This window comes from Callorhinus ursinus, unplaced genomic scaffold, assembly GCF_003265705.2.
Source record: "Callorhinus ursinus isolate GAN/ISIS: 27379988/994484 unplaced genomic scaffold, GSC_fseal_2.0 scaffold14, whole genome shotgun sequence".
Taxonomy (NCBI): Eukaryota; Metazoa; Chordata; class Mammalia; order Carnivora; family Otariidae; genus Callorhinus; species Callorhinus ursinus.
Genome location: NW_027397076.1, coordinates 18535493 through 18559547, shown reverse-complemented (window position 1 = coordinate 18559547; position 24055 = coordinate 18535493). Strand labels below are relative to the sequence as shown.

The following is a 24055-nucleotide window of genomic DNA, read 5'->3' as shown; positions in this document are numbered from 1 at the left end:
TTTGAAATAAATAGCTAATACTTTCTCACCCTCAGCCCGCTCTCTGAATTTTTTGTTCCATTTGCCTGGAATATTCTTCTTGCAGCAATTAATATGTTTGGCTCCCTTTTAGCTATCAGATCTCAGTTCAAATGTCTTATCTTCGGAGATCTCCTAATGTGGTCTAAGTTACCTAATTTCATCACCCTGAGCATATCCTTTATAGCCCTTTTCACACTTGTAATTGTCATAGCTGGTTATCACCCTCCCAACTCCCCCCATATGCCAGCCAGAATGTAAAGCCCCTGAGGGCAGGGACCAAGTCTTATTCCTTACAGAATATATTTTCACTTGGCATACTGTCCAAGTATTTATCATTTTGTCTGTTTGTCTACTTCTCTAGAAGATAAACTTAGTAACCATTTTGCTTACTGCAGTATTTCCAGTTCCTAAAAAAAGTACCTGGTACTACACATTGGGTGTTGAATCAATTAGCTGATAGTCATTGAACAAAAGCTGCTTTTACCTTTGTGCTTTTACTCATGTTGCTTCTTTGCTCAGAATGTGCTTACAACTGTCCCTTGAGGTCCAGCTAACACAGCATCCCTTAAGACTCAGATCAGGTAATTAACCTCCCAGAAGTCTTACCTGACCCCTTCAGTGGTTAACAGAGCATAGCATCCTTTAAGTACACATGCTTTAGACAAAACCAGATTTGATTAGTTCTATGGTCTAGAGCTAACCTCTATACACCTCGATCTTTGTCATCTGTTAAGTGAGAGTAGTAAGTCACAGAGGTGAATATTAAATGAAATAACACATGTAAGGCAGTTGGCATAGTATCTGGCACACAGTAAGAATTCATTAAAAAGATGCTATTGCTTTAAACAAAGTTGGGGGCTCATGTTCTGTGCCTGTATAACATGCTCTGGATAAATCTAACAATGTACTAACATCCTGGATTATATTTACATGTTTGTCCATTCCCACCCAAGAGTGACGTCTTTGAGGCCAGGGAATATACCCTAGTATAATGCTTGGCACATAGTTGCTAAATAAACTTTAAAATAAAGGACTTAAACAGAAAAAGCAAAGTGTATAGATGCATGCTGTCAAATAAGGTAACAGGATGTTTAAATTAAAATTAAATAAAAAAATTCCGTTTTTCAGTTGTACTAGCCACGCTTCAAAAACTCAGTCACATGTGGTGAGGAGCTACTGTGGGAACGACATATAGAAAACTTCTATCATCACAAGAAAGTTCTACTGAACAGTGCTGGTCTAGAGACCGTGAAAACAAATAACTTAATGCATCTATAATTTAATATAAATATCAACTGAAAAACCTACCCAGCTCAAGGCACTGTGCTAGGTTATGGTGCTGTCAGTACGTAAGATCCCAAAGAGAAGCGGTCTAATTAAAAACCATCATTAAGTAGCATATACGTCGCAAGCACTATTTTTTCACCTGTCTTGGATTCACCCAGGAAAAAAGAAATAAAATCACAAACACAAACACCAAGAATGTTACTAGAAAGCTGATTCCAGTCAGTGCCTGGATCCCCTGGGTAAGAGAGTCTGCACATGAAAAAGCACAGAACGTTTCACCACCTCAGGTCTCACAGGGTCTTCAATCCCCACAACAGCAATGCACGTAAGGCCGGTGACAATATCATTTTCATTATCCCACTCTGGTTCAGGTTCTCCTGCTGGGAAATCTCTGAATGCAAGACATATGGTTCTCAAGCCTTCTGATGCCATCGGTTCAATCACTGTTTTTACAATATCATCACGGTCCCTTGGTCTGAATACTTTTGCCTCACCATTAGCACTCAAGATTTTGAAACACCTAAAAGGAAATGTTGAATCCAAACATCAGTAAGTAACAAAAATAATGGTTAGTGCCATTTAAGTGAACTGGAAGGGCTAGAAATCATGGGATCTGACATCTGGAATTTAGAGAATTACATATGTTGCATTTCCAGAGACTTAAATCACATTGGCTTTCTACTTTTTATGATTCTCACTTGATAGTTCTCCACTTTTATCAGTTACTCTAGATAGTCTCTAAATCTTCTCTCTTGGAAATGCAATGCTTTTAAATTTTCACAAAGAACCCCTAGTGGCAGAGGAGAATAAACTACACACCTGTCCATTCTGGTACAGAATTAGGCATTAACTTGAACACAAAATTCACAAATAGTCTCCTTTTAAAGTAAAAAGGCAAGTTTAATCAACCCCTTACCTGAGATGCTGTTTCACCACCTATATTGTTTTAACCATGAAAGAAAAAAATAACTTACTGTTAAAATAAGCATTCTACTGAAATGAGAGAGATAATGCCAATATAGTTTTATTTTTCAGTGACACTAACTGCGAAATTTTAGTTATGTAGTAAATAAAAGTCACACTATGTACTTCCCTAGTTAATGTTTCTTTTTCATGACTCCTTTCTCTGCTCCTCTCCCCTGGTGAGGTCACCTCCTCCTGCATCTGGGTGGGTGACTGCCAAATCCACAACTTTGTTTTGGTGGTTTTCCAAAGCTCTCCATCACTGCTGAGTAGCTCCATTTGGACACTGTAGCAACACCTTAGATCTACTGCGTGCAAATCTAAACGCTGCCTCCTCAACATCACCATCAGCCCCAACAATTCCAATGTAAATCTAAAAATCTCACCTGAACACTTCCTTTTTCTGCATCACCTATACAGTATCAGCTCCTAAGTCCCCAAATTGGTCCTCTTAACAGTCTCCTCAATGTTGCCTCTCCTTGTGTTCCCCCTGCTGCTGCCTTCTCCCGGCTCCTACTTCAAGCTCTAGCTAGTGTTTAATAGCTTTTTAAATGAATTATCTGTCCACAGCCCATCCTTTCTTTCCCTCCAACCGACCTTACTTCCTGATGTAAGAATTATCTTCAATCACAGATTTGGTCATTCAACTACCTGATGAAAAAAATACTCCAGTTACATCCTCTGGCCCACTTAATTTTTCCTGCTTAGCCTAACGTGTAAGAGCCCCTGCAACAAAATGTAAATATTACTGTGGGACTATTATCTATCAGACTGCAAGCTAGATATTTCATACGCATCATTTTATCTGTCACCGAGCTGGTGGTCAAAAAGCTCGATCTGGTTTTGATTCAAAAATCTTTCCTGTATCACCTATCTGCTATTCAGCAAGACATGGATGAGACAGATTTCTAACCTTTCACACTGACATCAGATAACCAAGTGTTCAATAAAGGGAAGAAGGCTCTATGTGGCCTGGGTGTCACAAAGGCACACGACTACTGAGCTGAATGATGCGACCTGCTACCTCCCCAATATGGCCCGTGTAGTCCCACCTCCAAGCCTTTGACGTGGCTTCCTTCACCTTGATGTTCTCACTTCATACCAAAACCTATCTGAAGTGCCGTATCTCTCATATGACAATGATCTCATCTTAAAACTCTGTAACCATCTGTCATGTGCTGCCATTTCAGTAATTTATCTATAGACCCGTCTCTTAAACCTGTTAGAATATAATCTGTCATGCAACATTAACACTGGATTATAAGCTACATATAAGCAAATTAAAAGTAAAAATTCTTTAAATGTTAGAAGTTCCAATGGGCTCTAATTCTCCAAGGCTGCTCTTAAACTGTGTTTTTAAATTCTCTACTGGAATTAAGGAAACCAAAATAATTTCAACACCTCTAATAACATACAAACATTAGGGAAATTATACCTAAGTGTATAATGTCAAAACTGAAACGACTCGTCTGTAAAAGGACAGGTAAAAGAGAAAGATGACCACTTAAAATGACAAGAAATATTTAAATATCACAGTGCAGCAGCACAGACCTAAAACCTCACTCTGATATAAAAGGAGAATTCTTAAGATCTAGTGTTAATGCTCTGCTATTCTAAGAACTTTCTGTAATTCATTCATCACATTTTCTGAGCTCACTATCTACAGTGTGGTGTTGAAGATCGAGACATGAGTTTTTCTTCCCAGGAGGCCTTTTTCATTATCCTCTATAACAACGGAATCAACATGTCTAAAAGCAAAGATCAAGGTTTACTTTATTAAGTCTACCAGACTGAATGTAATGGGCACATTTTCCCTACAGCAAAATACTATGAAACAAAAGAAGCAGAAGTACAAAAATGGCAGAATACCGTGGGCAAATATCTAGATACCATTAAAATATACTGAAAAGCTCTGAGGTCCTATCAAATGCCTGATGTTCACAAAAAAGGAAATAGCAACAGTAACAACATAGTAGGTATTCCATAAAGCAACTATAGTGAGCAATTTATTCATCTAAGCATTTTACTCTTACTTTTTCAGAATTATCTCAGATGCACCCTTGCTGAATATTCGATAACTTCCATCTGAATTTTTCAGGACAGTACTCATGGACTTCCTAACAGAATTGAAGGTGTAGACTTTGTACAGTGCTTCTTCTGGTATTTCATTTCTAACATCCTGATAATCTCGTTTTAAATCCAAAAGAAGTCCCAACAAGGCACATTCAGTTTTATTACCAACATGACGAGGTAATCCACCCTCTTTCTCTGGTGGCTATAAGAGAAAAAGGTTTAGAAGCTAGTATCATCTTGTTTCTCTATGACAGTTTAACTTATAATGTAAAATAGAATGCGACATTCTAAAACAAAACTACATAGGAAACTTCTAGTAAATATCAGCATTTCAAAGAGGGACACAAAAAGGTACGGTAGAAAGGATCTCTGAGGTGAGAACGACATGGATTCCAAGCTCAGCCCTGCCAGTTACTAGCTAAGTGAATTTTTGGCAAGTTATCCCACTGCTGTGGTCCTTGGCTTCAGCAACTGGAAAACAGGTGCACTTATGACCCAAGAATTAAGTGAGATAAGGCATGTAAAGTTTAAAGTTGGTTCCTGACACCTAGTGAGATTTAATAAATTTTAATTCCTTTCCTTTTCTCTTCCTGTTTTCATTGAACATTTAAATAATTCAAAATTAAATCTACTATACAAGTTTTTAAACTTAAAGCACTGCTGCCTTAAATATTTGTATATAAAAGCTTTACTTCCTTCATCGTATCTTCACAAATACCACCTTATATATACTTATCACTATAGTAATAAGGCCAGATGTGATCACCTTTACTTAAACTGAAGAAAGTAAAGCTCAGACTTTCAGCTAGTAAAAGGCAAAGCTAGATCTAGAACCAGGATCCCATAACTTTTCAGGCTAATAATCCAATTCATGTGTATTTTCACTAGACAAGTTTTAGTATTAATTCTGCTCATGGTCTTCATCCATAAATCACTAGAACACATACCAACTCTCAAGCAATTCCACACTTTATGTTGCAAGTAAGACTTTTAACTTGCAAAGTTAAGAATATTTTATTCTAAGGCAGCACAAAGTCTAGAATTACTTTACTTAGTTTCAAAAGGTCTAAGGATGACTTCATTGGTAGGATCTACTGAGTAACCAAACAGAGCATATAGCAAGCACAGTTAAGAACATATTAATTTAAGTTGAAATCTGGCTTCAAAATTTTCTCTAGAAAATTGAGAGTTGACTTTCTACAGTAAGATAGCCTGGTCTTTCACAAAATATGCTTAATAAGAATTTAAAATTAAGAATTTGTTGTAAGACTTCAGAGTTTCTGAACATGGGAAATTCAAAATATAGGAGGAAAATGCAAGTAAACAAGGTGTAAGTTGATCAACAGGTCTTTCTTGTAATGCAAATTGTATTAAAGAAACTTACATTATCTGACTATATGACTTAAAAATTTAACACATCCAGTTCTCCAATAAGGGTAGGTCTGAAGAGCTACATACACAGTCTAGTACTACACATTTAAAAATTTTCATATATAAATTATTAAAAAAACCTTACCAATATTTTTGATGTATAAGCACAATTCACAGAAATTCCTGTTACAAGATGGGACAAAATATTTGGTGGAATGGCTTCTGGTTCAGGAATCTTTTTATAGTGTTTTTCATTTATGTAAGCTTGAACAACCGTCATTCTGTTCATTGTCAATGTCCCTGTTTTATCTGAACAAATAGCTGTAGCATTTCCCATGGTTTCACAAGCATCCAGATGCCTTACTAAGTTATTATCTTTCATCATTTTCTATGGTGACGAAAACAAAAAAACAAAAACACCTAGTTAAGCTACATACAAAACCACTCATGATATAAAATTGTAAAGTGCTTTAATTAAGAACTAAACTCCCAGCTATATACAATATAAAGCATTAATTTAATACTGGAAGAATTTTAGTATATTTGACCTATTTGAATAAGCTAAAGGGTATACTAGCTTTCTGTACTTTTTTTTTTTTACCAATGCATAACATAATCTAGTAAATGAATACAGATACCTACACTCGTATGCAAATCATGTTGATTATATGCCTCCAACAGCCTCTGTGAAGTGTCTTCACATTACGTAAGAGCAATGACAATCTGCATTCTAAGTACAGAGGTACTTATGGCATTGTAAAAGTGTATGACATTTAAGGATTATGTCTCCTTACAAAGTGGAAAACAAATCACCAAGGAAAAAGTAGCTTTTGTCAGTTAAAATACAGAGCTTGTGGGCATACAGTTGTCTGATTTTTTCTTTTTGACTCTGATCGACTGAGATAACGTATCAAAACCAGAATGGGTCATTTATATCTCTTCCATATGCTGGTACACCTGGCATTCTCATCCTTAGGGTAATCACTTCCTCTTTTTTACTCTCTTCCTCTTATTTACAAGAGCAAAACAGTTTCAAAAAAAAACTAAGAGTTTTCACAGTAGCCCCAAAAGGCATTTAAGTTAAAATGCTTGATTCATTTTCAAAAATGTAGAATGGGTTAAAAATGACAGAGCTATTTTACATGTATTCTGTGACTACTGATATGCAAGATACTGCAAAAATTGGTTCTTTGAAGAAATAAATATGCAGAAGAGGTGTACCTCCCAAATTACGTGTGATTTGCATGAATATTTAAGATTAAAAGAATGAAGTTCTACAGTGAAAAAACAGGTGCTCAATTTCACAAAGTACTAATAAAAGATCCAGAAAGACTACACACCTCCATGAAAAAGAACTTAATTGGTAACATTTGGGCTAAACATTTAATAAAAGCTTAAAGAACAGTAGTTAAAATGCTCTTCCTCATTTTCTATTAATGTAAATTAATTCTGCCTGTATCTTTTTGATCAACTGAAAAATTAATGTTATTGATGACTACTCAAGATGAACTGACAGTACTGATAAAATGATCAGTGTCTAAAACTTCTAATTATTTCAAAACATCGAAAAAAAGACAAACAGGTGACTGCACTGTGAAACATTTACCATTTGAAATGAAAGATGTTAAATGCCTGAAAAGAAAATAAACTCAAACAGTAAGCAAAAAATATTCTTATCTTGACGGGTTTATTGTAAAATACGATGGAATACTAAAGATCAGAGTGCCCCAGCAGAAACCATGACTATTTATATTGCTCATCACCATCAGCAATACTACTTAAGAATAGCTAACTTAACACCAGAAAATTGACAAGAGCTGCCTTCTTCCCATTAAGTATAATTTTACCCGCAAAGCCATTCTGAAAGGTCAAAATTGCCCAAGCTAAACCTTTTTAAAAATCCAATTCACCTTTTCCATATAAGATGTAAAATTATTTAAATAAATTAGTAACCTTCAACCAGATTACAACTTTAGGTAAACAGTAGTGAGCAAAGGCGTCAACTACTACAGGTGACACTGGAAGAGACTGAGTAGAGTGAGAGCAGGTGATTTACAGGGAGAGCGAATGGGCCCTGGATTATGTGACAAACTACGGGAGGGCTGGTGAGGCTGGACCAGAGGAGCACCAAGAGGTCGGCAGGGCCACACCGGGCCGGACGCTGCAGGCCACGGGGAGCTTGGATTTTTTCTCAGTGTGATGTAAGGAAATAATGTAGCTGAATTCTATTTCAGAAACAGGAGTCTGCCTACTGTGTGGAAGCTCGGCTGTGTTGTGATGAGGGCAGAAGAGTGCAAACAAGGAGTGCCGAGAAGGTTCAACTTGAGAGAAGCCTCTATGCTGTTTTCCCACAGGGCAATGACACGCATTCTTACTTTAATTTCACAGATGGAGAAAAGGGAGGTGATGTGACTTGCAACATAACTACCATGTAACAGTGAAAATTAAGCCAGAACTTTGCTTCGCGGGGTTGTGCTCGGTTTTGTGTCAAGGCTGCCCTGTGAGGAAATGTATACATCTCGATGTATAGAGACCTTCAACTTGGGGGGGGCGGGGGGCTGTGACAGCATTTCTAAGGGAAACTAACTATAAATTTCTGGAAAACTCCTACTTTCAGAACCAGAAAGAAAAGAGTCACCACAGGTGTGAATTTTCTCTACTAATGAAAGCTTTAAACTTAGTAAAGCAACTTAACCCTTTTCTGCTTACCTTGACTGAGTAAGCCAGGGAGATAGTGACAGCAAGGGGAAGACCCTCTGGTACCGCAACCACTAGAACTGTAACTCCAATAATGAAGAACTTCACAAAATATTGTATGTAAATCGGTGTGCACTCTGCAAGCCATGGTCTCTTCTGAACCCAGAAGGTATCGATGACAAAATATAATACTAGAATGATAACTGTGATGGCAGACATCAACAAACCTTTCAGTATATTAAAAAAAAAGAAAAGGAAAAGAAAAAAATGTCATTATTTCAGTAGTCCAGACACTCCCCACTGTCAGTTACATATCAGCCACCAGAAGAAATTACCACTCGTTTGAGAATACTTAAATTTCTCTGAGAAATTGTTACTTTTTTTTTTAATTGCACCTAACTCATCATTTGGCATTGTCAGAGTTAATTTCTGCTTCCAAGTATAGCCCTGTCCCCAGGAGAACTGGTAGAAAAGTGTTTATGATTGTTTCCTAGACTTAAATTTTTCCTGCCTTCTACTAAAGCGAAGAGAAAATAATAGGCAACGACAAGGAAAATACCAAAAGCTTAGAGTAAGTGGGTACTTTATACATTGGCAACTGCTTACTGTTGAAAGAGAAGCTGGTAAAAATCTGATCAATGGGGAGACTTGGAATTAAATATTCAACCCTATGTCTTTTATTAAAAAAATTAACTCTCTCAACTGTTATTTTTTCATCTACCCTCAGTGCTTCATGTTTTACAAACCACTTATCTATTTTGTTTACTTGTTAGCCTATTACAAATGAGTACTAAAAAATAAGACAAATCCACGTATCTGCACCTAATAATCCAACTATCTTAAATCCACCCTTTTCCCCAACACTGAAGCAGTATTACCCTGTGGCTATATATTACAAAAAGCGAGTATTTGCTATTCGGATAAACTTACTCAGAACAGAAGCAAAACCTCACTTTTTCCAACATACTTCTAAGAAGTAGAATTATATAATTTAAGCGATTTTAATAGTATATGCTGATTTATCCACGTGTTCTTTCACATGGATGATACTGCTGGAGGGCATGCTCTGTTTTTAGCTAAGAGCTCTGCTTCTGCTGCTTTTCTCCACCCTAGAGTAGTTTTACTAACAGGTGTTTTCTAGTGAGGATAGCAATTTAGTAACTTCAGCCTCACCAGGATGGTGCTCCAACTAAGCATTTCAATTTAAGTAAATGGTAATTTTTAGAAAAACATATACCTAATTTTCTTCATGGTCAGTAAAAAGATGAGCAAAATGTGTGGTGAAATTTTTTATTAAAATATAGTTGGGGGTCGCCTGGGTGGCTTATAGTTGATTAAGTGTCTGGCACTTGACTTTGGCTCAAGTCATGATCTCAGGGTCCTGAGACTGAGCCCTGCATCAGGCTCTGCGTTCAGCAAGGAGTCTGCTTAAGGATTCCCTTCCTCCTCCTGTCCCTCTGCCCCTCCCCTCACTCGCATACATTCTCTCTCTCCTTCTCTCTCTTAATCAATCAATCAATCTTTTGAAAAAAATAAAATAAAATATAGTGGGTAATCTGCTCTGAGTACCCACACTGCTAGCACTCTCTACTGGTCCCAGAAATCCTGAGAAATTCAGAGATGAGCGTATGGGCTTGTGAACTGGGCAGTATGGCACTAATCCTAACCTGACCACTTATTAGTTAGTTCCTACCACGTATAATGGGGTAAGAGTCCCTAAGCTGCAATGATATCATGAGGATCTGCAATAACTCAAAGACCTGGTATACTGTGGATAAAAGGGAGAATATTTTTAAACCCCCTTCCACTCACAGAGCAACAATTTGCAGCCTTAAGTGGGTCAAAAGACCATTTTCAAGCAGAAGGTTAGCATATTTTAAAAGCAAAACCTTATTTTCTTCTGTATATCATACCTGCTTTGCCAATCTGAACAGCCAGCTTTGTAAGTTTCCCTTGTAAGACAGATTTTTCCTTTTTTGGCAAATTTGCTTTCTTTTTGTCTTTTTCATCACCATCTCCACCTTCTTCACTCTTCAAAGGCTGCATTTCCATGGCTGCACCATCCTGGGCTTTTGCTACGTGTAAGAGCAAATAAAACCTCACTACATTTTTAAAGGCACACAAAACTATTAATATTTTAAACAATTTTTGAAACAAATCAGTTTCTTATACAAACTAGAAAAGCTTTAAATATTCAGCGTTGTGTGTGCATGGGTCTATGTCTAGCCAGAGCAAATAAGACAACAGTGACACTAGGTTGTGAATCTTCAAACCAGACATTTGAGAATGTTGTGCCAGGTAATAGGGATGAGGCAGAAGAAGAAACAAGGGATCCTTAAACTAAGAACTAATACCAAATCACTTCTCTTCCCCCATGTGGTGTTTGATAAGATTCATATCCAAACACTATAAATCCCTCCCACTTATGACAATAATAGAACATTATGTGTAAACCATGAAGAAAAATGTACATATGTTTACAGACCTAAATAAATGCAAAAAAACCATTCAAGTTGTATATTTTGTTTCTTACACATTTTTCCTAGCAATGATATAGTAACCAATGTTAAACCAGTTAAAGTGCTGAAGTTGAAAGTTACCTACATCTGGATTTTTCTTAGCTTACTACCACAAATCATAGTTAAAAATCTTATTGCCATTGTGAAGGCAGCATGATTAAGGCACTGGCAGAAGAGGTTAACCCAAGTTACCATAAACTGTTGATTTCCCTTGCTACATGTATCCTACTTTTGGATGAATACAGGACACAGTAGATATATTTTTGGATATAATGAAAACAAGCTAACTGTACTTTTTATCCTTGTGAACTTACCTTTGTTGCGATTCTCAATAGCTCCATCTTGTTTCTTATCTGTAGGAACAAAATGGGAATTAAAGCTTTCCAAAAGAAATAAAGACAGCCATGCTAAATTATGCAGAGGTAGTTCACATTTCTATAGCAGAATTGTTACACAATGGTGTGTGCTTGTATAGAAAACATTTGGTTTATAATGACCTGCTGGGTCAATCACTCCCTAGGTCTTCACCAGGGGAGATACTCCAAAATAATTTGGGGCATCAGTGTTTGTTTGATTTCTCCATAAGACTTTGCTCCTGTATATGCTGTAATGAACCCAAATATGGTACAAGAGGTTCTCAAACTAAATACACACGTAATTCTAAGAAAGGAGAAAAGGGCAAGGGTAGAGAGGGTGGGAGAAAGGTCACGAAGACAACAGGCACACGGGATGTTGGGAAGACAGGGAGGCAAGTCAGTAAAATTAGAATATGAATGTAAAGAACGGGCCAGCAGGACTACCAGTTAAGATAATTCACCAAATTAGTTTTCAATTTGGAGAAAACAAAGATGGGAATGTCTAAAGCAATAAAGTAATCAAGGAGGGACTGAGTCTATCGTTTGGAGCAGGCAGTGTAATACTGAAAATGAGAAAGAGGAAGTGGAGCCCCTCAGCCAAACCTTCTTCCACCTTCTCTATCTCGAAGAGCCATCTTCAAACTGGGAAACATGGAACAGAGTCAAGAAGGAGCAGATGTTCAAGATACATGACGAGAAAGGAAGAGACTATCGAGCTACTTCCAACAGGCTCTGAGTTCAGAGGAATCAGACAGCTACATTCTAGACTAGGAAGGAAATGAGAAAGATTACCCTGAACTGCTTCTGGGTAAGGGCCAAAGCAGTCAAGGGAATGAGAGAAGGGCTGGAGTCCACAGATGGAAAATGCCCCATTCTAGGAAGAAAAAAAAACAAAACAAAAACACAACCCCAAGAATCAAAAACGACAGACAATGAGTTAGGGGATGTTCATTCCTGGGAATATTTTTGACTGGATTAATAAAAACAGAGGTATAAGATCTTAGAAAAAATAGTGCTTGTTAGGAAAGATACTGTGGGGTCAAAAGAAAAAAGTCATGATGCAAACTTCCCTTACTTTTTAAATAGGGTCTACTGACCTCAGACTCCCATAAATTAGAATGCAGCGCAGTGTATGGTTACACTCTTGAGCTAGACAAGCAGGTCTGATCTGCCACTTACTAGATCTTTGACCTGGAGCAAGTACATAATCTCCGTAAGCCTCAGGTTACTCATCTTTATGTCCTAGGGTTTTAAGGATTAAGGAGATAATGCACATAGCATTCAGTAAGTGGTATCATTATTACTGGTTTTCAAATTGCCTTCTACTCCAACTTAAGAAACCTAAGGAGGCACGTGGAGGGCTATCGTGAGGACTGGGACAGGAGAACTTAGAATGGGGGTCTTGCTACCTTCAATTTGCAGTCAGAACTGTTCAAATACATTTTTGTTTAAACTAAAAATTTTGCAACTGAAGACAAAACCCCCCAAAAATAAAACATCCAAGTATTAAAAACATGGTTGTAGTTATAGCAAACCAAGATTTTAGGAAGGTTTTTATTTTAGAAGATCTCAAAATACTTAAGTGTAAGAGCGAAATAGGGGCTTACTCTCCTAAGTAAAATTAAGTAAATCCAAGTGGTTAAGCCACAGTAAACTGCTGTCACCCTAAAGAGAAAGAACCCTGGAGGTGCAAACCTGAGCGGGAGAAAAGGGTGATATAGCAGATACTTAGAAGCAGGGTGGGGAAGGCGTTTTTAAAAAAGTAACAAGCCAGGGGCACCTGGGTGGCTCAGTCACTGAGAGACTTCCCGGGGTCCTGGGATCGAGCCCCACATCGGGCTCCCTGCTCTGCGGGAAGCCGGCTTCTGCCTCTGCCACTCCCCCTACTTATGTTCCCTTGCTCGCTGTCTCCCCTGCCCAAATAAATAAATAAATCTAAAAAAAAAAAAAAGGTAACATGCCTCCAGCTAAGTAATTCTGGGCAGTCTCCCTACCTATGACAGTTTCTGGTAAGATCCTTGTGGCTAAACTATGGTTTCTCAATTTTTGCTGAGGATAGCTCAACTTGTAGGGACAGCAGATACAATGGGTCAAGATCAAATTTCTAAAATCTCGGTATCTAATACTTTGGGCTAAATGTAATAAACAGAATGGATGTCAACGTAAAGTCTTCGTCTTATGTCCAGAAACCAACTACTTAAGTATAGACGGGGAAATGTGAATAGTAGAAAACGTGAAATAGATTAAAAGCTCAATGAGACCAAAATGTGATTGGTTGACAAAGAAAGCTACAACTAAAGAAGAAGAGATAAGCAAATCGGAAGTGAGAGTTTAATTCATTTTGCTGGTTAGGTAACAGAAAGATGCTAAAAACTAAACAGAATAAAGCAAGCCAATGCAGGTGTTCAAGGAGATGCTGAATTTGTCTGGCTAAGTAAAGGGGATTGATGTATGCACTAAAGGCCCTTGATGGACTGTGATGTCTATAAGAAAAATTGGGAAATGGAAGGGACTCCATTAATTCTACCACTTGAGAGTACTATATTAACTTGTAGAATGTTTCGTATCAGAACCTCATAAAAGAAGTGCATTTTTCTGTGCCAGTTCTTACAACCAGGTGCTGTATTTCCAAACACCCATTCTCAGAGAAAATTGCTGATCTTACTTTTCTTTTCCTTTTTCTTTTCATCTTTCTTTTCTTCCTCTTCACCTCCGGCTCCAAGTAAGGTAAAGATAATTCCAGTTTGAGAATTAACACCTACAGCAGTAACGACCATTCTTCCAGAGCCTTCCATTACATGAGTACCTACAGCAACAGAAAATGTTTTTCTGAAATTGTTATGGCTTTTTTCCTCCTACCTTCAAATTTCAAACTTTAGTCATATTGTCTTTAATATCCAGTACTTAATAAGATAATTTCAGTAAGACATTAAATAACCTAAATTCTTATGCTGAAGGTTTTAACTCTGTAATCCATCTCATCTGAATTCAAAGCGCATGCCATTTACCATGTGATACTGGGCAAATCATCACATCTCAACTCCTCACCCATAAAATGAGGATAATAGTACCTACCTTTAATAAAAACAATGAGACTCAAATAAAGGTACAAACGTAAAGTGCCTTTGCACACTGCCTGGAATTTGGGGGGGTTCAAAGAATGCACATTAATTTTATTATCATCATCATCGACATTTCTGAGAAACACATTGCTTAAAAAAAAAAAATGTTCTTTATAACCAAATGCCCCATTTACCACACCCAAACCCAAATCTCTACCTAAACCAGCTTTCATCCTAGCCAGCCCAGACCACTGCAACAGCCTCCTAGCTAGTCTGTCTTTCCAGTTTGTCCTACATCAGTTTTAATCTTCCTAAAATGTGAATTTTCTCACAAGCGTCTCATGGTTCAAAAACCTTTGATTCTACACTGCCGACTGGATTAAGTCCAAAGTCCTCACCTCGAGATCAACCAACCCTTCAAACTTTTCATCCACTTCTCTAACATAAAATTCCATGACAGAGAGCGATGGTACAGAAATAGGAACGCTGACTGTATTCTGACTGTCCCTTACAACAATCTTGCAAGTTGGTAGGCATTATTTTTTCTTATTTTCTAAACATTTGCCCAAGATTACGCAACAATTAAGTGTCAAGACAAAGATTCAATCCAGCTCGGTCAGGGGGCAAGGGGCATTTTCTTCTTTTAATACAATGCCGACAAGTTTGCTGACCATTCTCCAACTTGTACATCCACATCTCTGTACCTTTCCTAATTAAAAAGCTTCCCATTTCTCTACTGTAATATTTTTGTGAATTTTAAGTAGCTTTCAAAAGCAACTTTTTTTCCTAAACTCGCAATAGTCTTCTTTACATTTATCATGTTTATTTGATCTCCTAGTTTACAACCAAATGGGGGACAGGTTCTTTTGCCCCTACCACCATCTTATCTACCAAGTCAATGCACAAAGGTTATTTGCTAAATAAAGTCATAAAGCATATGTACTTATTCCAGTAGTTAAAAACTTACATTTGTCTACTAATTACTGGAGAACTTATCCAATGTGAATACTTGAGGCCTTTGATTTTCTTGCTTTTATTTTTATTTTGTTGTTGTTGTTGTTTTACGTAGGTCCCAGCCCCGGAATGGAGCCCAACACTGAGCCTGAACTCATGACCCTGAGATCAAGACCTGAGCTGAGATCAAGAGACGGATGCTTAACCAACTGAACCAGCCAGGTGCCCCTGATTTTCTTGCTTTTAAAAATCTATATTCTGAATATTTCACTAATTATTAGCCCCTCTGTCAGTGAAAAGGCAAAGAAAATAAGAAATGAAATTCAGGACAGTGAAACAGTATTTATTGAGCAACTTCTACATGTAAAAGGCAATTTCTTTTAACGATTCTGGCTTCTGGTAGATTTCAATTTTTTTATGTTCTATTCCTCCTTACCACAGGTAATCAGATGCTGGCGGTTAATGTGCTCAGGCAAAGTAAACAGTTTTTGTTCTGGTCATATCCCCACTGCTAACTGAATAACTGCTTTTAAAAATCTAAATTTAAAAAGCCAAGAACAGCAGTGAGAAAAGGCATCATGAGAATACATTTAAAAATAAATGCATTTTATGTTTTTTAGTACATTTTTGGAATAGGGAAATAAATGCAGAAAAACTTTCCCACCCACATTACGATAAGAGACTCTGCAAAGTTATTTCAGTCTTTTCTTAACCATGGAAAATTTACAGAGTTCTTGTGGTACACTTGATGTGTCAGGGACCTGAGTCTACATAAAGCTTACTAGCAATCTCTGTTAAAATAGAAAAGGACCAAAGTTCAGTTAAAGGACATCAACCTGAAGAGCTAAGCACTTTGTAAATAAGCTAGATGCACATAAAAGTCCCTGCAGTATATATGGCAAAAAGGCAAGAGAATACCACCTCAGTTTGCCAAATACCATGGCCCAGACAGCCTATATAATTAGATTGCTTTCCCCTCCTTGGAAAGACTATAGATTTTATCTGGTTAACAATTACAGTTTCTCAAAACTATGGCAAGGAGTAAGTAAAGTATACATTGTACTTAAATACATCATATTTTTATATCTAAGATATGTCTACTTAGAATGAATTACAAGTATACCCATCTAAAGAAAAAAACAAAATAGGATGTTCTTGGTAGTGCAAAATTTTAAAGGTATACAAATCCCAAGACTTTTCTGAAGAAATAAGTCTGTATTATAATTGGGACCTCTACCCTTTAATAATGGTGCTTACGTAATTACTCTGATTGTTAGTGGTGAGATGTTCTGCAATAAGCTTTTTAGGCACATATCTGCAAATCTTAAAAAGGTTAATAGTTAGACTGAAGTATATGCCCAAAAGTTGTGACTCTGACTTAACTTGTCACATGTTTGACTTTCGTTTCAGTAAAACCATGTTCAATTAAAATATAAAGTTCAGAGAGAAGAACTGAACAATTACAGCCGCCATGTTATTATAGTTAAATCAGCATAAATCTCCTTACAATGTAAAACATGTTAGCATTCCATTAACATCTGAAAATGGTAATAGAAGACGAACAGGCAACATTCTGCTTGCTCCAAGCTCTGGTATAATTAAGTCTAACAAACATATGTAAACAACAGTCTTAGAGGCAATTTTGTAAATTCTATAAAGAATCCTAGAAAATTAAGAGTAAAAACCTGGAAATCCAATGTAAAGAACTGGCAGTGCTTTTGGAATCAAGTTGTGGTATTCTGGCTTCTTCTCATTCAGCATTTTAGAAGGCCACACAGTATTTTCCCACCATCTCTTCCCTTTCATTTCCAATTAACCTCAGGTCAAGCTACCAGTTAATGTTACAAGAGCCTCCCAGGTAGACAGCTACCTCCCCATTTCAAACAGTACCCTCAACTGTACAAATCCTGTTCTTCGGGGCGCCTGGGTGGCTCAGTTGGTTAAGCGACTGCCTTCGGCTCAGGTCATGATCCTGGAGTCCTGGGATCGAGTCCCGCATAGGGATCCCTGCTCAGCAGGCAGTCTGCTTCTCCCTCTGACCCTCCCCACCTCATGTGCTCTCTCTCTCTCTCTCATTCTCTCGCTTTCAAATAAATAAATAAATCTTTAAACCAACCAACCAAACAAAAAAAACAAATCCTGTTCTTCGTTCTCAGAACATGTCTCACCTATGTGGCAAATTCAATCCTCCCCAGTAGATGTGGTGCCACTGCTAGGCCTACTGTTGATTAGTCATGTAATCTTTGATAAATAATTTGTCTCAGATTTATTCCTCAGCAGTTAAACGAAGGAGTCAGATTAGTAAATTTTAAGGATTTTATCAGTTCTTACAGATAACAAACAAAAAACCCAAAAACCTCTCCTTGGTAGTTCATCATAGGGAATTCATTAATTTGCTTTAAAAGCAATCATTCTTTAATTTTATACATCAACAGGCCTTAAGAATAAACGTTAAGACAGAAAAATAGAAAAGTAGAAATCATTAGGTTTATATTTCAGTTTTATCACTACACTAACACTGACTCAAAAACTCTTGGTTTTTTGTGTTTTTGTTTTTGTTTTGACTTAGGCTCCTCATTTGTAAAATAGGGCTCTGGATTCAAATATTTCTAATATCTCTGCCAACTTAAAAAAATAAAAAAGGTCCCTAAGGATTATAACGGTAGAAGCTAACATAAAATACAGAATCCTTCACATTGTAGGCTGTTAGGGAAACTATGTTTGCTGACAATGGTATATAGTCGTGCAAGAGAAAAAAGTGCCAAGATAAAGAAGTTCATACCTGATAGAAGTAAGGGATCCTTATCTAAAGACTTCTTAACATGATCAGATTCACCAGTCAATGAGCTTTCATCAATTTTAAGATCATTGCCTTGAATCAGTATGCCATCAGCTGGAAGAAGATCACCTAAAACAAAAAGCAATGGTATGCTAAACTATAAACAAGATTACAGTAACTTTACCTCTAGCGTTAAGAGGTATTGCTCATTTTTTACTTACCATATTTCACCTGAGCAATATCTCCAACAGTAATGTCAGCTACAGGTATCTGAATGACCTGACCACCCCTGATGACTGTGAACTTCTGTTCTTGTTCAATTCGACTCTGCAAACCTCTAAACTGTTTTTCCTTACTCCAGTCATTGAAAGCTGTTACTAATACCACACACACTACTGACAAGAGGATTGCAGCGCCTTCAATCCAACCAGTTTCTCCTTCACCTTCTTCCTCTCCAACAGAAACTTCTCCACAAACTATATGGAAAGAAAGAAAATGCTTATCAAAAAAAAAAAAAAAGAAAAAGAAAGAAAGAAAAAGAAAAAAGATTCTGAACTGATGACAACAGACATTCGATAAGTTAATTATGGTGTTTACATACCTTGTTAATTTTACTCTAAATACGTTACTGAACCAAAAGCATTCCATAATGATAAGAATGCTTACTATGTCAAGTTCCCTCAGGATGGGGAGGCAGTCTAGGGTTCTGGTTAAGAGTAAGGACACCAGGGAAGATGAAATCTTAGCCTCAAGGCAAGTTACTTATCAAATTAGCATAACACCACCTACTCCACCAGAGTTGTGAGGATTAAATGAGAGAACACTTTAAAGTAGGTAAAGCAGTGGTTGAGAATTCCTTTGCACTGGACCAATGGTCAATGCTATTAATTATTACACATTAGACAAGATATACATGAAAACTTAAATACTATGTGCTACCCATGAATCATGCTTATTTACTTTATCAATTTTACAGAAGTACAAGCAAAACTTGGTTTCTGTAACATGAAAAGGTAAGCCAAGTGCTACTCATTAATCCAACTATTTGGGCACCTACTCTAGGTGCCAGACACTACTTTAGCAGCTGGGGATATAGCAGTAAATAAGACACACAAGCTCTCTCTTCGCATGAAACCCATACTCAGATTGGTAGGTGCAAATGTTATATGAAGAATTCAGATAATAAAACAATTAATTTCAGATATAGTAAATGGCATAAAGAAAATAAAGGATGGTGATGTGCTATCAAGGCCCCTCTGAGGTGTCCGCGATGTTTGGGCTAGGAGCCAAATGATAAAAAGGGAACTACCAAATAGTTGCTTTAGAGCATTCCAGGAAGAGCATTCCAGGGAAAGATCAAAATCAGTACAAAGGCTCTATGGCACAAAAAAGTTTACATAAGAATGAGGGAGGAAAGAACCCCAAAAGCTCAAAACTGAAGGTCAATATTGAAGAAAGAACAATGGAACGGTGCTGTTTATACTTTGGGCTATAATCTGTGAGTCTAAAATCAACTCAGTGGCCCATGACCAGCATTTTGAAAAATGAAACATTAACAAAATAAAAGGCATATACACGTAGTAAAGGTAAGCATTGTTTCTTACAAGTTTACTTTGGTTATTTATAAATTCACATGAAGGAATATGTTCTTCTGCATATTCCTATATAAAGTTCTTTCTTACAGAGGGTTGAGCTGAAAAGTCTGAAAAATCAATGGTTCTCTTAGGACAGGTAAAGCAGGAAAAAGATAATTCAAAAAAAAAAAAAAAAAAGAATGAGTAAATGAATGATACTAGAAGATTAAAGCATATTCCAGAATAGAAAGCACGAACCAAAGATATGAAGTATAAAGATGCTGAATAAAGGGGACCTGGGTGGCTCAGTTGGTTAAGCAACTGCCTTCGGCTCAGGTCATGATCCTGGAGTCCCGGGATCGAGCCCCACATCGGGCTCCCTGCTCAGCAGGGAGTCTGCTTCTCCCTCTGACCCTCTTCCCTCTAGTGCTCTCTATCTCTCATTCTCTCTCAAATAAATAAATAAAATCTTAAAAAAAAGATGCTGAATAAAGATTAATCCAGGAGAGGTATGTGGGATAGAGGAAGAGAGAGAACACAGAGATTGTAATAAAATCAACTGGTGGTGGTGAAATGGAAGGGATGATGTGAATTAAAAAAAAAAAAAAAAAAAAAAAAATCTCAAGGACCATGAACAGGATTCAGCCATCAATGGGTACAAAAGCATGTTCTCCAAAGGAGACAGCAGGACAATCCATTGAGAGTGCTGGCTTTCCCATCCAAATATTGAAACTTCTCTTTGAATTACATTTGAACTGAAGAAATGACCATGTATCATTGTACACAGTAACTAGTTAAATGAATTTATGGTTTACAATGTTCTAAACAGCAGAAGCAGTAGCACAGTTTCTCCTCTGAATTAGGTTGAGCCAAGTCCAGACTCAAGAACAGATGAAGGTTCAAATACCATGTTGACCACTTTTTACCTACGTGAAATGCAGCTAAAATATTATCTTCCAAATGAAGCATTTCAATGGGTTTCGGTTAAAAATGTAAAAATGCAATACGTTATAACAGTGTGCAATAACAACAGATTGAAAGCAGAAGATGGAATTTACCAGTCATATGTCAACAGAGACGTTTATGTAACTGGTGGATGAGAGTGAAAATAAATACCATTAGTGAGTACACTTCCTGCATTTGGATTTACATAATGTTTTAAGTTTCTTTTCAGCTATGAGAAACATTAAAACCAAGTTCTGAAATAAACCAAACTCAGACCCAAATCAAGGGAAATCAAGGTTAAATCGAAATTATAAAATATAATAATGTATATTCACAATCATGCTATCAATAATGGTATTTTATAATTACTAAACATCAAAATTTTAAACCTCATTTCATCTTTTTAATATTTCAATTTATATTTTATATACATTTAAGACTATGCACTATAAAAATATACACATTATGAAGACAGCTCTAAATATATATATAATTCACAAATGCATCATTTGGAGATAGATGCTCAGATTTCTTCCCAATAAGGTATATAATAAAAAAAAATTTAAGGATCAATGCAACAGAGATTGGGGGGAAGGAATTATGAGACAATTATATCATTCTCAGCTTTAAATCTCACATGCATATTTAGAACTAGATGACTGTATATTTCAAAAGAGAACAAGAAACAAGTTGGTGCCATATTTCATTTCATATATAGTTCTACTTTAGGTTATACAGATAAAGTTAGAACGATCTTGAAACAGATGGTAGTAAAATACTTCTAGAAATTAAATCCTTTTCCTACTGATGATCATTATAAATTTTTAGAGTAGCTGCAATGAAAAAACAATTGCAAAATCAAAGTTACAAAAGGATTGTAGTTTACCAGTTATATTTATTTATATATAAGTATTTTAATAACGCTTTCAGTAAAGTCCAAGTACAAATATAGTAATAATAATCTATTTCACCGAAAGTGTTCCCCTGTAAACACCTGAGAGAGATGCACAATCTAAATTCAGTCTTTGCTCTCTGCCGCAAGGCAAATATTCCATTCTTAAAATTCTCCACTTGAGCTATTTCTTAGATGGTGCATCAAGTGTGTACATTACAGTATAATGAAGTAGTTCTCAAAAGTGTTGTCTAGGAATCCCAGGAGGAATCCCCAAGGTCAGAACTATGTTTATAAAAATACTAAGATGTAATGTGCCTTGTATTTCAGGAATGTATAGTGGAATTTTCCAAAGACTACATTACATGTGCTAACACAACACACTAAATGCAGAAGCAGATGAGAACCCAGTTATCTTCAATTATGTTAAAGAGATAACAAGGAAATGAAGAACACTACTACTCTTTTCATTATTTCATTTAAAATCTCATTAATAATTTCAGTAATTATAATTTTTTATTATAACAACACAGCACTTAGTTATAATTTTTAAGTGCAATGGTATTTTTAAATTTCTCGATTTTAATTAGGAATACAGTAAATATCTACAGATATAACTCATATAATCAAAAGTTCTTTGGAGTATTTTTTTTACTTTTTTATTGTTATGTTAATCACCCTCCATTACATCATTAGTTTTTTTTTGGAGTTCTTAATACTTTGAGCGTAAAGGGGCCCAAGAACAAAAAGTTTGAGAACCATCGATCAGTATTACAAAGATTTGTTTATAGTGTGGGTTACACAGTGCTTATTTTCACACCAAACAGCACTAGTAAGAAATTTTGAGAATTTAGATTTCTAGAACTGCAGGTTTACAATTAATGGATTTCCTTTTAAGCCAAGTTACTACTTAGTGTTAAAACATAACATGATGAAAAGATACGAGTACACTAATAAATGTTAAAAAAAAATGCAAACACTAACATTTCATCTCCTTCTAAGTAGATTTTGAATCTCTTTGAAGTGTCTTATGACACCGAAAACTCTACAGTTATCTTCTCAGTTGGATCTAATGCCAGTATTCTCCTTAAGCAAATTTGGGAAAGGGCTTGTCACTATATCCTACAAATGAAAGCAGTCCAAGTTCCAAAAAAAATTTGTCCTTGTAACAAAATCCATTCCCACTGAAAATATGTTTCTTTAGCTTTCTTATAATCTTGGGGTAAAAAATGTTAAAAGTAAAAAAAAAAATTAATAATCTGCCAACTCAATGAATTCTAGAATACCAATTCCCAATATTCTATGATGCTAGTTCGGTAAACTGAGCACTACAGAGCTTAGCTGTATTATGTATGACCTTTCTTTGTCATATAAAAAGATACACCAATTTACACACCCTCAGGCCTACCCACGCGTGCATACATACACCTTCATGAGTAACCCACACAAAACATACTTTTAAAATCTGGAAGAATACATATCAAAATGGTATAGCAGTAATCTCTTAAAAATGAGATTTTTGGGTGAATATTATTTCCTATGAATTGTCATTTTTCCCTCACCTTTCTATGGCAAAATATGTATTATTTATTTAACAAAAATAAACAAGTTTCAAAAATAATTTGGCTCAATGTTGACAAGAATATTGCCCAAATTTTTTCTTCTTTAGATCAGTGATTCTCAGACACGGGCAATTTTGCCCCCTATGAGAAACCTGGCAGTATCTGGAGGCATTTTGGTTGCCTTGACTGGAAGGTGGTATGATGCAGGGCAACAAAGAATGTTCTGGTGTAAAATGTAAACAGTGCTGCTGCTGAAAAACCCTGATCTATACTGGTTTCAGATAAAGTGACCTATTCTGTGATCAACTTTCTCAAGCAAACAAACAAAAAACTTAAAAAAACAAAACAACTCTCACATGAGCTCCAGGCATACCTTTAATGTAATTACTTTAAATCATTGCATAAGCCGACTTCCAGAGTTAGCAAATATTTATCAAACTCTTCATAATTTAAAAGGCATTAAGAATAAAGTTCTTACAAACAAAAATATTGGTGTATCACTCTTCTGATATATAAACTACTATTGGTTCACTCTATAGTTATTTAAATACAGTAAGCAAAACCCAAGCTGGATTTCTTAGCAGTTACAAAACGTACTGTCAAAGAATATCCATTTTAAATAAACTTACTAAAAAGAGAAAGAGAAATTTAAAAAAGAAACAAAGAACATAAAAAGGTGGGAGAAAAAACCATTTGTAGCTACAAGTTAAAGTAGATATATCAATGTATAATGTATTTTTCCATTGGTCAAGATACTTTGTAGTAGAAACATTTCTAGAATGGCAAGGCAATTATCCAAATCATGCATATAATAACACAATTGAAAAATAATGGATTAGGGAAAAGAATAGAATATTGCTTCCATGCTTTCCAAAATTAAAAAAAAAACACCCAAAATTAAAACTGTAATTATTTCAATATAGTGTTCAAAGACCTTAAAAACTGTGATGGCACAAACCCCATTGTGTGTGTGTGTGTGTGTGTGTGTATATATATATAT

At 36.2% G+C, this 24055-nt stretch overlaps 1 protein-coding gene across 3 annotated transcripts in view; it reads right to left on the bottom strand.

Annotated features, from left to right (window-relative positions):
* Positions 1 to 24055, bottom strand: part of ATP2B1 (ATPase plasma membrane Ca2+ transporting 1) — a 122466-nt gene that overhangs the window by 26873 nt on the left and 71538 nt on the right. For all 3 annotated transcript variants that reach the window (XM_073900527.1, XM_073900528.1, XM_025882349.2), the window contains exons 4-12: positions 18304 to 18558; positions 18086 to 18211; positions 13953 to 14093; positions 11246 to 11284; positions 10326 to 10487; positions 8425 to 8639; positions 5861 to 6103; positions 4305 to 4546; positions 1591 to 1828 (exon numbers count right to left, since the gene is read on the bottom strand). In XM_073900527.1, the coding sequence (XP_073756628.1) occupies positions 1591 to 1828; positions 4305 to 4546; positions 5861 to 6103; positions 8425 to 8639; positions 10326 to 10487; positions 11246 to 11284; positions 13953 to 14093; positions 18086 to 18211; positions 18304 to 18558 (1661 nt within the window). The remainder of the gene's footprint in view (positions 1 to 1590; positions 1829 to 4304; positions 4547 to 5860; positions 6104 to 8424; positions 8640 to 10325; positions 10488 to 11245; positions 11285 to 13952; positions 14094 to 18085; positions 18212 to 18303; positions 18559 to 24055) is intronic.